Source organism: Heloderma suspectum, chromosome 1 (genome assembly GCF_057233095.1).
Source record: "Heloderma suspectum isolate Gila_16-S chromosome 1, 16-S_ref, whole genome shotgun sequence".
Taxonomy (NCBI): domain Eukaryota; kingdom Metazoa; phylum Chordata; class Lepidosauria; order Squamata; family Helodermatidae; genus Heloderma; species Heloderma suspectum.
In genome coordinates, this window is record NC_139458.1 from 343,582,220 (window position 1) to 343,596,764 (window position 14,545).

At 44.0% G+C, this 14,545-nt stretch overlaps 1 protein-coding gene across 4 annotated transcripts in view; it reads left to right on the forward strand.

The window, feature by feature from the left end:
* PHACTR2 (phosphatase and actin regulator 2) overlaps positions 1 to 13,679 on the forward strand; it is a 168,574-nt gene extending 154,895 nt beyond the window's left edge. For 3 of the 4 annotated variants that reach the window (XM_084827766.1, XM_084827768.1, XM_084827765.1), the window contains 2 exons: positions 3,685 to 3,761; positions 11,398 to 13,672. In XM_084827766.1, coding sequence (XP_084683892.1) covers positions 3,685 to 3,761; positions 11,398 to 11,413 — 93 coding nt within the window. In that variant the 3' untranslated portion in view covers positions 11,414 to 13,672. Of the gene's footprint in view, positions 1 to 3,684; positions 3,762 to 11,397 lie in introns of all 4 variants that reach the window. The other variant, XM_084827767.1, reaches the window with a different exon arrangement.
* Positions 13,680 to 14,545: the final 866 nt, after the last annotated feature.

A 14,545-nucleotide genomic window follows, 5' to 3' on the forward strand; every position in this document is an offset into this window, starting at 1 on the left:
TTCAACGATGGCAAACCTAAAGACACTGAAACATGGAAGCTTAAAAATGCTTGATGATGTAATGCGAGTGTCTTTATCTAATATTCCACCAAATATTGAAAAGCTGTGTTCATCCCATCAACCTCATACATCCCATTAAAATGGTAAGTAGTTATTGGTGTTATTCAACTTTTTTAAATTCTTGCACATATTTACATACTGTTACTCATAAATGACAACAATGTATGTTATTATCTTACAAATCATATATTTTTAAAAATATAAATGAAAGGTTTTCATGAGATATGTTGTATCCCCATACATTTCGTTATTACAATTTATGTATGTGTCCGTATCCCTTATAACGGGTTAGTTTAACCTCCGGTTTGCTAGTAAAACTGAGTTACCGTGTCACGAAATGATGCATGTCTAAAAAGTGTGTCACCAACACGAAAAGTTTGGAAAGCTCTGGTGTAGGGAATGCTGTTCAGATTAGCAGGTGACACAAAATTGGGTGGGATAGCTAATACCCCGGAAGACAGAAACAAAATTCAAAGTGATCTTAATAGGCTGGAGCGCTGGGCTGAAAACAACTGAATGAAATTCAATAGGGATAAATGCCAAGTTCTCCACCTAAGAAAAAGAAACCAAATGCACACTTACAAGATGGGGGATACTTGGCTCAACAATACTACAAGCAATAAGGATCTTGGAATTGTTATAGATCATAAGCTGAATATGAGCCAACAATGTGCTGTGGTGGGGAAAAAAAAGGCAAATGTTATTTTGGGCTGCATTAATAGAAGTATAGCTTCCAAATCATGTGAAGTACCAGTTCCCCTGTACTCAGCACTGGTTAGGCCTCATCTTGAGTACTGTGTCTGGTTCTGGGCACCACACTTTAAGAAGGATGCATACAAGCTGGAAAAGGTTCAGAGGAGGGAAGCAAATATAATCAGGGGACTAAAAACAAAGCCCTATGAGGCTGAAAGAACTGGTCATGTTTGGTCTTAAGAAGAGAAGACTGAGAGGAGATATGATAGTGCTCTTCAAGTACTTGAAAGGTTGTCACAGAGATGAAGGCCAGGATCTCTTCTCTATCATCCCAGAGTGCAGTAATAATGGGCTCAAGTTACAGGAAGCCAGATTCCGGCTGAATATCAGGAAAAACCTCCTGACTGTTATAGCAATACGACAGTGGAACCAATTCCCTAGGGAGGTGGTGGGCTCTCCCACAGTGGAGTCATTCAAGATGAAGCTGGACAGCCATCTGCCAGGGATGCTCTGACTTGGATTCCTGCATTGAGCAGGGGATTGGACTCGATGGCCTTGTAGGCCCCTTCTAACCCCACTATTCTATTTTTCTATGATTCTGTGATGCTATGACTGGAACTAAATTTTATGGTTGATGTGCAGCTGCTCCTAAAAATGACAGGGCGGTATCTCTTTCTCCCACTTTCTACCCCCATAATGGTCATTAATGCAGCAGTCATGATGTAGTAAAATTGTCATGATGCAACTTCCCCCACTCCACTTCATTACAGGGGGGACAAGGAAATATACAATGCATTGATATCATAGCATGTGTTGCATTACTAAATGTTACCATAGGAGAGAGGGAGAGATGCAGGGTGGGTGTTCCTAGCTGCTAAAACCTAAGCCCTGCATCGTTAATCAACATGTTGTGCCCACTGGCTCCTCCCTGACCTCTGCGTATTGAGTGCAATGTGACAAAGAGCTCTAAGCACGTACATGTGTAGGACCTGAATGTGCTATCAGAAAGTCATGTCCATGTTCCTGGTCACGCATTGATTACGTGTAGGGGACTGTGAAACGAAGACTCTAATACTGTACTAAAATGGGAGGATAGGTATTCCAGTTCTTAGCTGTTTAGATGCTGTTGCTGAAACCTTGTCTTTAGATATTACCACAACAGTTAAGCAAGATAATCCTCTGCTGAAACAGGAACCTGTGGTATGAGATGTCATTGTGATGACACAGTATAAAAATTGTGTCACACTATAATGTTGTCCTGCACTGAGAGTTTTGTACTTCTTATGATGCTTTTTGTAAAGGATTATTGAGAGATATTAGTAAAAACAAAATGAAAACAAAAAACTCTGACCTTCATGGAGCAATGGGGCCTAAAAGCAGTGGCTATTCTGCAGTAAAAGTGTTTGTGATAATACCTGTGTGAAGATAGCTAGCCTTTTTAGAAAATGGCTATGGAATAAATGAAGATGTAGCAAATTGATTACTATTTTTCTTTTTAAATATCAATATTAATTACCCATGTAAAGTACTCTGAATGGCTGCTGTGCTTTAATACCTGCCATCTGAAAACAAAGGCTTGGAATGTCCAAACATTTCACCTAATGTTGCATAAAACTGAAATAGGAGCTAATTTCTAGATGAAAAGCATTATTCATTTTGCATGCCTAAAAGCTAGTCTTCAGTCAGGAAGGGCAGGAATCCTGCAGTTTGTTCAATTGCTATGCATGAAGTATTAGTCATCCCTCACTCCAGGACTGTAGGCTGCAATAATCTCTTTTCCAGATGCACATTAAAGAAGTGGTTGGTTAGAGTGACAAGTTCCGTTTCTGCCACTACCTCCCCAACTTTGTAGCTAGTGCAATTTTTTGTGCTTTTGTTTTCTACTGGAATTATTCTAGCATGAGTAATAAATACTGTTTGAAATAAAGAAAATGGGAAGAATAATTTTCTAATCTAAGGGAGAGAAAATAGACTGTGAGTGTGACTTAATGCAACATAGGTGGGCTCTTGTATGCCATTTCTTCTGAAACAGTGGAAGACTGGAAGAAGACAAATTTCTCTGTCTAAGGATGTAGGCGTGCTGAGGTCACAGAAGCAGTTCAGTGGTTCCCAAAGGTTTACAGATGTAGACAAGTATTCCTGAGCTGTTTGTGTTATAAGAGGTCTGATCCTAGAGTGATATGAGAAAGCACTTGCATACTTATAAGAGCAACATCATGTAAAGTAGCCCTGAATTACTACTATTTCACAATGAATCCATAGATTTAAAACTCGAAGGGCATCTCTACACCAGCCTAAAATCCTGTATTTAAAACGGGGCTTGCCACTTCTGTTTTAAATGCAGGATCACAACTGATACCCTTTACACTCCCTTCCTTCCCCCCTCCTCCTCTCCATATCTGAATTATCTTTTATTGATCTCACTCCTCTTCTTGCCACTTTGACTATTGAAACTGAAGCGGAACACAACTGGGTAATTTGATAGCTCATTATCTGCAATCTACTTAAAAGCAGAACAAAGGGCATTTAGTGCAGGAGATGCCCTGGAAGGTCACGGCGTCATGTAAAGAGCCCGCAAACTTCAGAGCAATCTCAATCGCAGGATAAAAGCTCAGTGTGAAGGAGCCCAAAGTGAGTTTGGGGGCCTCTCCCTGTGTTGGTGAGTAGATTTCTCCTGACATTAGTTCATGGGGGATGGGTCTCTCTTTTCAGGTACACTTGAAACACAATGATAAACTATTAATCTTCAATAAATATATTACTGCACTGAGAAGAGAACAGAAGTAAGAGATGTTATATAAAAATGGGTAGTGATTAGGCCATCAGATACAAAATATCCTTTGCTACTTTCCAAGCCACTTGGTTATACAAGAGTATGTTTTTATTGTTTCCACTTAAGAGTTGTCCTCATATTTTGTGTCTTTTAATTAGGCAGCAATACGGAAAGAATTAAATGAATTTAAAAGCACAGAAATGGAAGTACACGAAGAGAGTCGACAGTTTACAAGGTGAGGAGCTAATTTATTTGTAGACAACAAGCAGCCTTTTTTTAAGCATTTCCAGAAACTTCTAGAATTAGATTATTGTTCATTTCTGGCACTTAGCAGTAAATTTCCTAAGCAAGTGGGATAGCTAAGATGTTCACTAATGTTGGATAATTGGTTTGCAATTTGATGAAGATCAGAATGAAGAAGAAACCCTGAATTCAGAACAGATTGTTTTTGTGATGCAGTCTTTTCCTGTGTCTCAGTGAGTTCATTATATTCCACACATACACAACTTGCAACCCATGTCATTGAACACAGCCCATTAGCAACATGCTATAGCCTGCCAGGTGTTTGATAACCCCCTCCCTCTTAAGTCTCAGGCAGGCAGCAAAAAGGGCAGACCTATTGAGCCCTAATAGGATGCCACATATGGCTAGTAGGCTACATTTGACTCAGAGTCAGAAGTCATGTGGGCATGTCATTTACCTATGGCTTAAAATAACAATTACCTGTCCAGATAGTGACTTAAACACTCTAGATCTGGCACGGATGAAGCAGAAACTGTCCCCCTGCCTGTCCATTGGTTTGGTGGTGCAAATGTCCATAGGACTTGGGCACCTGAAGTATAGGCTTCCTGGGCAACCTCCTATTTGTCTTGGTTAAACATAATTGCACATGACCAGCAATATGAAGAACATGTTTAGTGTGATTTTCTGAGCAACCAGCATCCTAACAAAGATATTAGATTTGTTTTACCCTTTATCCTGAGAGATTAAAGCTGACTTTATAAATATACACAGGCATTTCTCTACAATCCTTTGCCTCTGCTTGCATTGATGTAGGGCATATAAACCTCACATTTTTTATTAGGAGTTAGGGGAAAAGAGAACTCTCCAGAAATGTCCAAATGTTGATGCTTTGACTTAGATTCCTGCATTGAGCAGGGGGTTGGCCCCTTCCAACCCCACTATTCTATGATTCTACTATTCTATGAAATGTAATCAAAAACTGTTAGGCACCTCAGTCCTATTGGATAGAATGGCTGATACGAATATAGCATCAGCAGTGCCCAGTGTGAGGAAACAAGTGGATTGTGTCTGACCTGCTATACTGCCTTATCAACTTCACTCCTTTTATAATAAAGTTACCACTGTTACTTCAAAGTGCAGCAAAAGCTCTAGACCAATGACAGACACACTATATTTTCCCCAAACTCCAGAGACTTTTGGCATATATTTTTTGTGTGTTGGCCATAGTTTGAGCAAATACAGATTTGTGCAAATTACAGCTGCAAATCTGCATAATTTGCGCAAATTATGGCCAAGATGTGTGTAACTTGTGCAAATTATGTGAATTTGTGTAAATTGTGGCTATAATTTGCGCAAATGAGAAAACACCAAAAATCCACTAGCTCGCCTGACTTGCTGCAGACCAAATCAAGCTAACCATCCTGTTAAACATCCCTTCTCCACATGCTGCTTTCCCACTTATTCCTTTGTCACGTGCACTGTTTTGCACATTGCTGTAACTTGCAGTGGTGACTGTTACCCTTTTGGACACCCATTTTGTTCTGCTAGTGCAACATCCTGGGTCAATTTCTGACATTGCCTTGATTCTGCAGGCATTGTATTTCCTCCTCACTGCTACTTGCAAGTGCAGGTGATTCATAACAGCAATTTTATTTATTTACTTTTAAAAGCTTATATCTGATCTATTTCCCTGAAAGGGAACTCAAGGCGATGAACAATAACAACAAATCAGCAATATTTTAAAAATCTTAAAAATGCAAATAAACAACAAGAAGTTTGTAAAACAACAGTTAATCATAAGGGATAAAAATACATGAACATACCTTTAAAATATTTAACCAAATGCCTTCTTAAACAGCCAAGCTTTTACATACCATCTAAAAAGGTACCGTGTCAGGGCCTAAGCAATCTCCCTTGTCAGAGCATTTCACAAGGTGGGCACAATCACTAAGAAGGGCCTAGACCAGGGGTCCCCAGGGCAGCACCCATGGGCACCATGGTGCCCCCAGAACCTCCAGTGGTGCCCACAAAGCTCTCCCCTCCCTGCCCCTTCACAAAAATTGTTTGAATTAGAACCTTGGAAAATGATAGGGCAGTCTCCTTTCTCTCCCTTTCTAGCCTCTAGCTTTGCTCTTTCTCACCCCTCTACCCCTTTGCGTTGTTGTTTCCTCCTCCCTCCCTGCCTCTAGCCTCACTATTCCCCCCTCCTCTGTAGCTTACTGTTTCTCCCCTCCTAACTTCTAACCTTGCTCTTTGTTTCCCCTCTACCCCTTTGCCTTGCTATGTCCCCCTCCCTCCTAGCCTCACTATTTTTCTCCCCAGCACCTCTTCAGCTCACTTATGACTAGCCAGGCCTCTACGGCATTATGTGACTAGCCACGTCGCCATGGGAGCCATTTCTTGGTGGTGCCCACAGTAGTTTATTTATTTATTTATTTATTTCATTTCTATACCGCCCAATAGCTGAAGCTCTCTGGGCGGTTCACAAAAACTAAAACCAAACAACACACAATAAAACAATTTAAAATATATAGAACATTAAAACCACAATATAACAATACAACCACAATAAAACCTAGCAGCAGTACAGGAGTTTAAAATACAGATTTAAAACAGCAAAGATAAAAATTTAGAAAGCTAAAATGCCTGGGAAAATAAAAAGGTCTTCACCTGGCGCCGAAAGGAGTACAATGTAGGCACCAGGCGAACCTCACTAGGGAGCTCATTCCAGAGCCGGGGTGCCACAACAGAAAAAGCCCTCCTCCTAGTAGCCACATGCCTCACTTCCTTTGGCAGGGGCTCACGGAGAAGGGCCGCTGATGATGACCTTAAGGTCCAGGCAGGCACATATGGGAGGAGGCGATCCTTCAGGTAACCTGGCCCCAAGCCGTTAAGGGCTTTGAATGTTAACACCAGCACTTTGAATCGGGCCCGGAAATGGACTGGCAGCCAGTGCAGCTGGAAAAGTACTGGCGTAATATGAGCTCGCAGGCCAGTCCCTGTTAACAATCTTGCTGCCCTATTTTGGACCAGCTGAAGTTTCCAGACCGTTTTCAAAGGCAGCCCCACGTATAATGCATTGCAGTAATCCAGACGAGAAGTTATCAGAGCATGGATAACTGTAGCTAGGCTATCTCTGTCCAGATAAGGGCATAGTTGGTATACCAGCCTAAGCTGATAAAAAGTGCTCCGTGCCACTTAGTTCACCTGTGCCTCAAGTGACAGTTCTGGATCCAAGAGCACCCCCAAACTACGAACCTGATCCTTTAGGGGGAGTGCAACCCCCTCCAGAACAGGTTGAATATCACCTAGCCGGGCAGACGAACCACCCACTAACAGTACTTCCGTCTTGTCTGGATTGAGTTTCAGTTTATTAGCCCTCATCCAGTCCATTACCGTGCCCAGGCAGTGGTTCAGAACAGCCACTGCCTCACCTGGTTTTGATGAAAAAGAGAGGTAGAGCTGGGTGTCATCCGCATATTGATGGCACCTCAGCCCACACCTCCGGATAACCTCCCCCAGCGGTTTCATGTAGATGTTAAACAGCATGGGGGATAAAATAGAGCCCTGTGGAACCCCATGGCACAATTGCCATGGCACAGAGCAATAATCCCCCAGCACCACCTTCTGGAATCGGCCATCCAAGTAGGAGCGGAACCACTGTAGTGCAGTGCCTCCAACTCCCAAGCCAGACAACCTATCCAGAAGGATACCATGGTCAATGGTATCGAAAGCCGCTGAGAGGTCCAGGAGAATCAACAGGGTCGCACTCCCCCTGTCCCTCTCCCGGCAGAGGTCATCCCACAGGGCGACCAAGGCAGTTTCCGTTCCAAAACCAGGCCTGAAGCCCGATTGAAATGGATCTAGATAATCCGTTTCATTCAAGAGTGCCTGGAGCTGTCCTACAACCACCCGCTCAAGCACCTTGCCCAGGAAGGGGATGTTGGCCACTGGCCTATAATTGTTAACATCTTCTGGGTCCAGGTTAGGCTTTTTCAGGAGTGGTTTAATTACTGCCTCTTTTAAAGCAGCAGGCACCACTCCCTCTCTCAAGGAGGAATTTACAACCTCCTGGACCCAGCCGGACAACCCCTCCTTGTTTGATTTAATAAGCCATGAAGGGCAAGGGTCAAGCACACAAGTGTTCGATCGGACTTGGCCAAGCACCTTGTCTGCATCCTCAGGCCTCAGTAACTGAAACTCATCCAATAAAACTGGACCAGACGGTGCACTGAACGCCTCTACCAATGGAACTGCATTAATGGTGGTGTCCAATTCATGACGAATCTGAGCGACTTTATCCTCAAAGTGCCGCGCAAACTTGTCACAGCGTGCTACCGAGGGTTCCACCGTCTCTCTCCCTGGCCCAGAATGTAACAGGCCGCGAACCACTCGGAAAAGCTCCGCTGGACGACACTGAGAAGATGCAATGCTGGTAGAAAAGAACTGCCTCTTTGCCACCCTCACCGCCACAGAGTAGGCTCGATAGTGGGCTCTTACCTGTGTTCGGTCAGACTCAGCACAAGTTTTCCTCCACCTGCGTTCTAGCCGTCTCCCCTCTTGCTTCATTGCCCTCAGCTCAGGTGTATACCAAGGAGCTGGCCGGGCTCTGCTCAGAGGGAGAGGGCGCTTGGGCGCGATTGTGTCAACCGCCCGAGTCATCTCTGCATTCCACAGAGCGACCTGGGCTTCGACAGGAGCACCAGCCATACCAGGAGAAAACCCCCCCAGAGCCCTCTGGAATCCATTAATCTCCAGGGGCGGACCATTTTAATAGGTCCCCCACCCTTGCAGAGGGGAAAGGCCGCCAGAAGTCTAAACCTCAGCAGGAAGTGATCTGACCATGACAAAGGGACAGATGTTAATTCCTCCACTTTCAGATCACCATCCACCTGCCCAGTCGAGAAAACCAGACCAAGCGTGTGTCCTTTTATATGCGTTGGGCCGATGACATGTTGGGACAGCCCCATGGTTGTCATGGCGGCCATGAAGTCCTGAGCTGCCCCGGATACAGCGGCCTCGGCATGGAAGTTGAGATCCCCCAGGACCATCATCCTGGGGGTCCTCAACACCAAGTCCGAGACCACCTCCGTCAGCTCAGGCAGGGAGTCTGATGGGCAGCGGGATGGGCGGTACACCAACAGAATCCCTAATCTGTCCCGGGTACCCAACACAAGGTACAAACACTCAAGATCTGCACTCGAATGAGCAGGAAGCCTGGAGAGGGAGATTGAATTCCTATAGACCACAGCAACCCCCCTCCCCGACCCTCAAGTCGGTGTTGGTGCTGCACCGAGTACCCAGGAGGGCACAGCTGGGAGAGAGTGACCCCTCCCAGTTCCCCCACCCAGGTCTCAGTAATACATGCCAGGTCAGCCCCCTCATCCACAATCAAATCATGGATGAGGGAGGTCTTATTTTGGGCCGACCTGGCATTCAGCAGCAGCACCACCAGACCCGAGGGCAGACTGGTAAGGCTGCCAGGAACCATCAGGTTGGGGGAAGAACCAGAAGAGGGGACAGCTGTAAGGTGTCTAACCCCTCTTCTCCTCAGCTGGCCTGTTAATCCCCCAACGCCATACCTCCCCCTGCCCATGACCACAGTTATGGTGGCACCTCCCCCACCCCCTGAATTACCCAATAGTCCTCCCAGGCACATATTAAAATATTAAGATATAAAATACACAACAGTTTAAAAGAATATAAAAGAGATAAAAGAGAACAGCAGCTAAGAAGGAGCAGATAGTCCACGTTTGCCCCTTCCCCTTGTCTTTAAAGCTGCTGCCCTCTGCTGCTGCTGCTATTTGCTGCTGGTATTGTGGCTGCTGGTGTCTCTGGAGAGGCAGGTGGGTAGATCTTCAGGTCCTACGCGACTCCAAGTGCGACGCTAAGTGCGCACTTAGCGTCGCACTTCACGCGACGCCGAGGCGCTGCCTCTGGCAGCCCCGCCTTAAGTACCTGTGGGCGGGGGCAGAAGCAGGCCCAGGCTCAGGATCCACCTGGTGCAGCTGCTGGCTGGTCCTCCTTCCCCAGGCTCCTTCCCGAGCAGCCTCTGGCAGTCCCGCCTTAAGTACCTGTGGGCGGGGGCAGAAGCAGGCCCAGGCTCAGGATCCACCTGGTGCAGCTGCTGGCTGGTCCTCCTTCCCCAGGCTCCTTCCCGAGCAGCCTCTGGCAGCCCCGCCTTAAGTACCTGCGGGCGGGGGCAGAAGCAGGCCCAGGCTCAGGATCCACCTGGTGCAGCTGCTGGCTGGTCCTCCTTCCCCAGGCTCCTATTCCTAGTTTCTCAAATTCCTAAATGTGCCCACAGGTCCAAAAAGGTTGGGGACCCCTGCTCTAGACCTTGGGTGCTTCCAGATGGAGGGCTTCTAGCACTACCAATTAGAAGGTTTTGTGCAAAAATTCTGTCTTTTTCTCCTTAGCCAGTTTTATGTGGTAAGAAAACAGATGGAAGAAGCAGTGGGAAAACATGTATGGAAGACATTGTTGTCTGGACTCCCAGTAAAATTCCATGACTGAGGCAGAGTGATGGCATGATAAAAGCCTCATCTGGAAGCACCTCTTGTGGCTGCATGCCTAGCTTCATGAGTCTGGGGGATCGGAAATACTGCTTCAGATGATAACCAGAGCATGCAAAGAGTCAGTCCTTAAGGTACCCAGGTCCCAAGTCATTTAGGGCTTTCAAGGTTAACATCAGCACCTTGAACTGAGCTCAGAAACAAACCAGCAGCCAGTGCAACTCAATTAAAATAGGCGTAACATGGTTAAAGCACCCAGCTTTCACTAGCAAGCTAGCTGCTGCATTTTGAATGAATTGCCGTTTCCAGGTGCTTTTCCAGGGAGCTCCACATAGATCATAATAGTCTAATCTGGACATGACTAGGGCATGAATGGCAGTGGCAAGGTCCACCTTTGTCAGGAATGGCCATAGGTAGTGAGCCAGTCAGAGCCGGAAAATGGTGCTCCTTACAACTGACACCACCTGCACAATGCTACTAGGGATGTCTGTTGCCAAGAAATCCAGTTCTTTGGGGGCTTGCTGGAGTTCTATGACATGCCTGACTCAGTTTGCATTTGTGATCCGAGCCGCAGGTTTTCCCCAAACTCCAGGGACTTTTGGCATATATTTTTTGTGTGTTGGCCATAATTTGGACAAATACAGATTTGTGCAAATTACAGCTGCAAATTTGCATAATTTGCACAAATTATAGCCAAAATTACAACTTTGGAAGCCTTCTGTCTTAAAACTTCCACAAATATCCATTCAGCTTTCATGCCTTTAATTCCTACAGTTATTAGAATATTATTCCAGATCCAACAGCATACAGAGAGCAGAAGAGCAAATGAGTGTTTTGTTGGTCACTGACGCATAAAATGTGTAGTAGAGATTTCATTTTCATGTCAGTCATTCAGGCTTAAACATGCTTGAAATATGGGTTCAGGTCCTATATGAATAAAAGTTATTTATGTTATTTATTATATTTAACCTTCCCTCCTCTTTTTATATGGACATTTTAGCATTTAGAATTTGAATGTTTTTTTTTTATTATTATTGTTCTGACCCTTCCAGAATGTTCAGGATGAGTAGAGAGAAAAACTGGAATAAATACATTTCTGTTTACCAACTACAGGTTTCACCGTCCATAATAGATTGAAAATATCCTGTAGTCCAGACACAAAACTTACTTCCCAGGGAAAGCACAGCATCTCGAAGACCTGAGAGTGCGTTGCAACTGAAATGTCTGCAGCAGTTTAACCTGAAGTCATTAAGAGATGACTAGGAGAGATCCTGAGATAAATGCTCTGACTTGGATTCCTGCATTGAGCAGGGGGTTGGACTCGATGGCCTTGTAGGCCCCTTCCAACCCTACTATTCTGTGATTCTGTGAAATGCAGAAGTGGCTACATAATAAGCGAGGAAATGGTATTGAGACCATCTTATTCAGGGTAGATGATACTGTTTTTTTCCCCTCATTGCCACTTGGCCAGAGAGGAAGAACTGAAGATAATTGTTGACAGGAAGTAATAAGAATCCACTTTCAAGCAGGGTGGGAACAGACAGAGCTGTCTTTACTTATCTAACAGAAGAATGTTAGAGCGAAATTATTAGCATTCTTTGTGGAAGTAATTTAATGCTATATTAGGATTTTGGATAACTTCTTAAAAGTGCAGATCCTGCAATTTGAGCAGTTCTGTGTGTGCAGTTCCAGAATCCTCAGCTTTTTGTAGCCAGGTGGAGAGCTACCAAGCCCCCTTTTCATAAATGGCACTTACAGTGAAGTAGTTTAGTGTAGTGCCAGTGAATTTGCCAGTAATTAGTCCTAGCACAATGCATAGTCATTTTTACAAATTTTGACTGTCATGCTTTTAAAATGTGCATTGAGACTGCAATCTTGAGCACAATTAGACTCATTTGAGTTGTAGAAATGTCAGTGTAACTTTTGAGCATGTAACTATGCACAGGATTGCAATACAAATGTATGTTCTTTTATATGTTTTTTTAGCAGTGGAAAAACATGGGTCCTCTATAATCATGTGTCAATTTGAGAAATATGTTTAGGAAAAAATATGTATGTGAGACAATAAGAACGCAATGAAAAGATGCAGACTCTGTTGTTGTTGTTGCTTCAATCTGCTTTTTAAGTCATGGCCAAAGTGATGACTTCAAACCTTGCTTAGGTAGACAGTATTGACAATCAAATTCTGAAGCCAAACTGAGAAATGAATGTGAACAAAGCAGCTTATCAAGTAGTTCTGGATTATAACTAGTAACATGTCCTTTATTTGTAGCTTTAGCTACATTTGATGGATACTTGGATTAGAGTAGACAACATAAGGCCTAGAGGCTGAATCTCACGCATCCTCCAAAGCTTTCCCTCCAGCCTACACAGCCCTGTGCTGCTGCCCTGTGCCAGCATGGCTGGCCATTTCAGGGCAGAAAAGGGCAGGACAGGGTAGGAGGAGTTTTTCCAGGGAAAAAAGCATTGGCAAGACACATAGAATATATGGGCATCACATTGCCTATGTTTGGGACAGTCAGCAAAGAAAACCATTATGGGCATGATCCTGCACTGCATCCAGATGGAGGGATCCATTAGCACATAACAGAGCTTTGTTTCTCCACACCCCCTAGCGAGTGTGCACAGGCATCACCACACCAGGGCAGTCTGTGGAATGGAGGCCTGTGCACATTTCCTATACCTCTGTTCATCCTGCTTCCTCCACTTGGTCAAATGGAGAGGAGAGGGCTGGAATGGGATATGGGAGGTGGATACAGTTGTCCCAATCTCTGAAAGAGCCTGATGCACTGAGTGTGCCAAGGGAGCAAACAAGGAAAACCAGAGTTCTCTCCTGCCATACCCTACAAGCATCCCTCAGCATATGGGCTCTGTGCCTGTAGAGGAAAGGATCATGCCATAGGTGTATCTATAAAATCCTCACATAGGGTCTTGTGAAAACTGCAGAAAAGCCTTGGAACCTACAGCCTGTATTTGTTGTGTGTGAATAACGTGGAGCAAATTGTCTACTTTTATACTATCTTATAATTGTATTTGTGAATATATGGTCAGTTAAGTTTAAATAGAATAAGGTGGTGTGAAAGGCAATATGTGCTTTATTATGTTGGCTCTAAATATGGTGGCTTATTATAAGCCTATGACATTGTTTACACTAAAAATTGTCTTATATTAGCACTTATTTATCCTTTTAATGTACACAATGAAACATCTGGCCTGAAATACACAAGGGCATGTATTGCAGTATTACAATATATATATGCTATTTATCCTTTTTAATGTATGTACATACTACAATTTATTTTTGTCCATGTGCCCTATTTAGTTCTTAATTATAAAAGATATGTATTTTTTTCAGGCAATAAATGGTCTCTGTCATGATTTTTTTTTTAAACCTCAGAGCTTGTTTTATCCTTCTGGGTTGTGAAGTTATAAAATTAAAGGTTATCTGAGACTGCAGTCTTATACATGTCTACTCAGTTGTACCTCGTACTGAGTTCAGTGGGAACGTATTCCCAGGTAAGTGTGTTTAGGATTGCAGCCATTGATAGCCATTCCTCTCCAGGAATTTGTCTACCCCCCTTTTAAAGCCATCCAAATTGGTGGCCATCACTACATCTTGTGGAAGTGGATTCCATAGTTTGACTATATGCTGTGTGAAGAAGTGCTTTTTATCTGTCCTGTATCTCCCACCAATCAGCGTCATGGGATAACCCTGGGTTCTAGTATTATGAGAGACAAAGAAAAATGTCTATCTACATTCTCCACACCATGCATAATTTTGTATACCTCTATCATTTCTCCCCTTACCCTCCTTTTTTCCAAGCTAAACCATCCCAGCTGTTGTAACCTTCCCTCACAGGGCTGATACTCCAGCCCCGTGATCATGTTAGTTGTCCTTTTCTGCACTTTTTCCAGCTCTGCAATATCCTTGTTTTAGGTGTGTTGACCAGAACTGTACACACTATTGTAAGAGTGCTTGCACCATAGATTTGTATAAGGGCAGTACGATATGGGCAGTTTTATTCTCAATTCCTTTTCTAATTATGCCTCACATGGAGTTTGCCTTTTTTACAGTGGCCGCACACTGGGTTGACATTTTCATCAAGCTGTCCACCGCAACCCCAAGATCTCTTTCTTGGTTGGTCACTGCTAGCTCAGATCCCATCAGGTTATATTTGAAGTTGGGATTTTTTGCCCCAGTGTGCATCACCTTACACTTGCTTCCATTGAACCTCATTTGCCATTTAGATGCTCAGAGAAT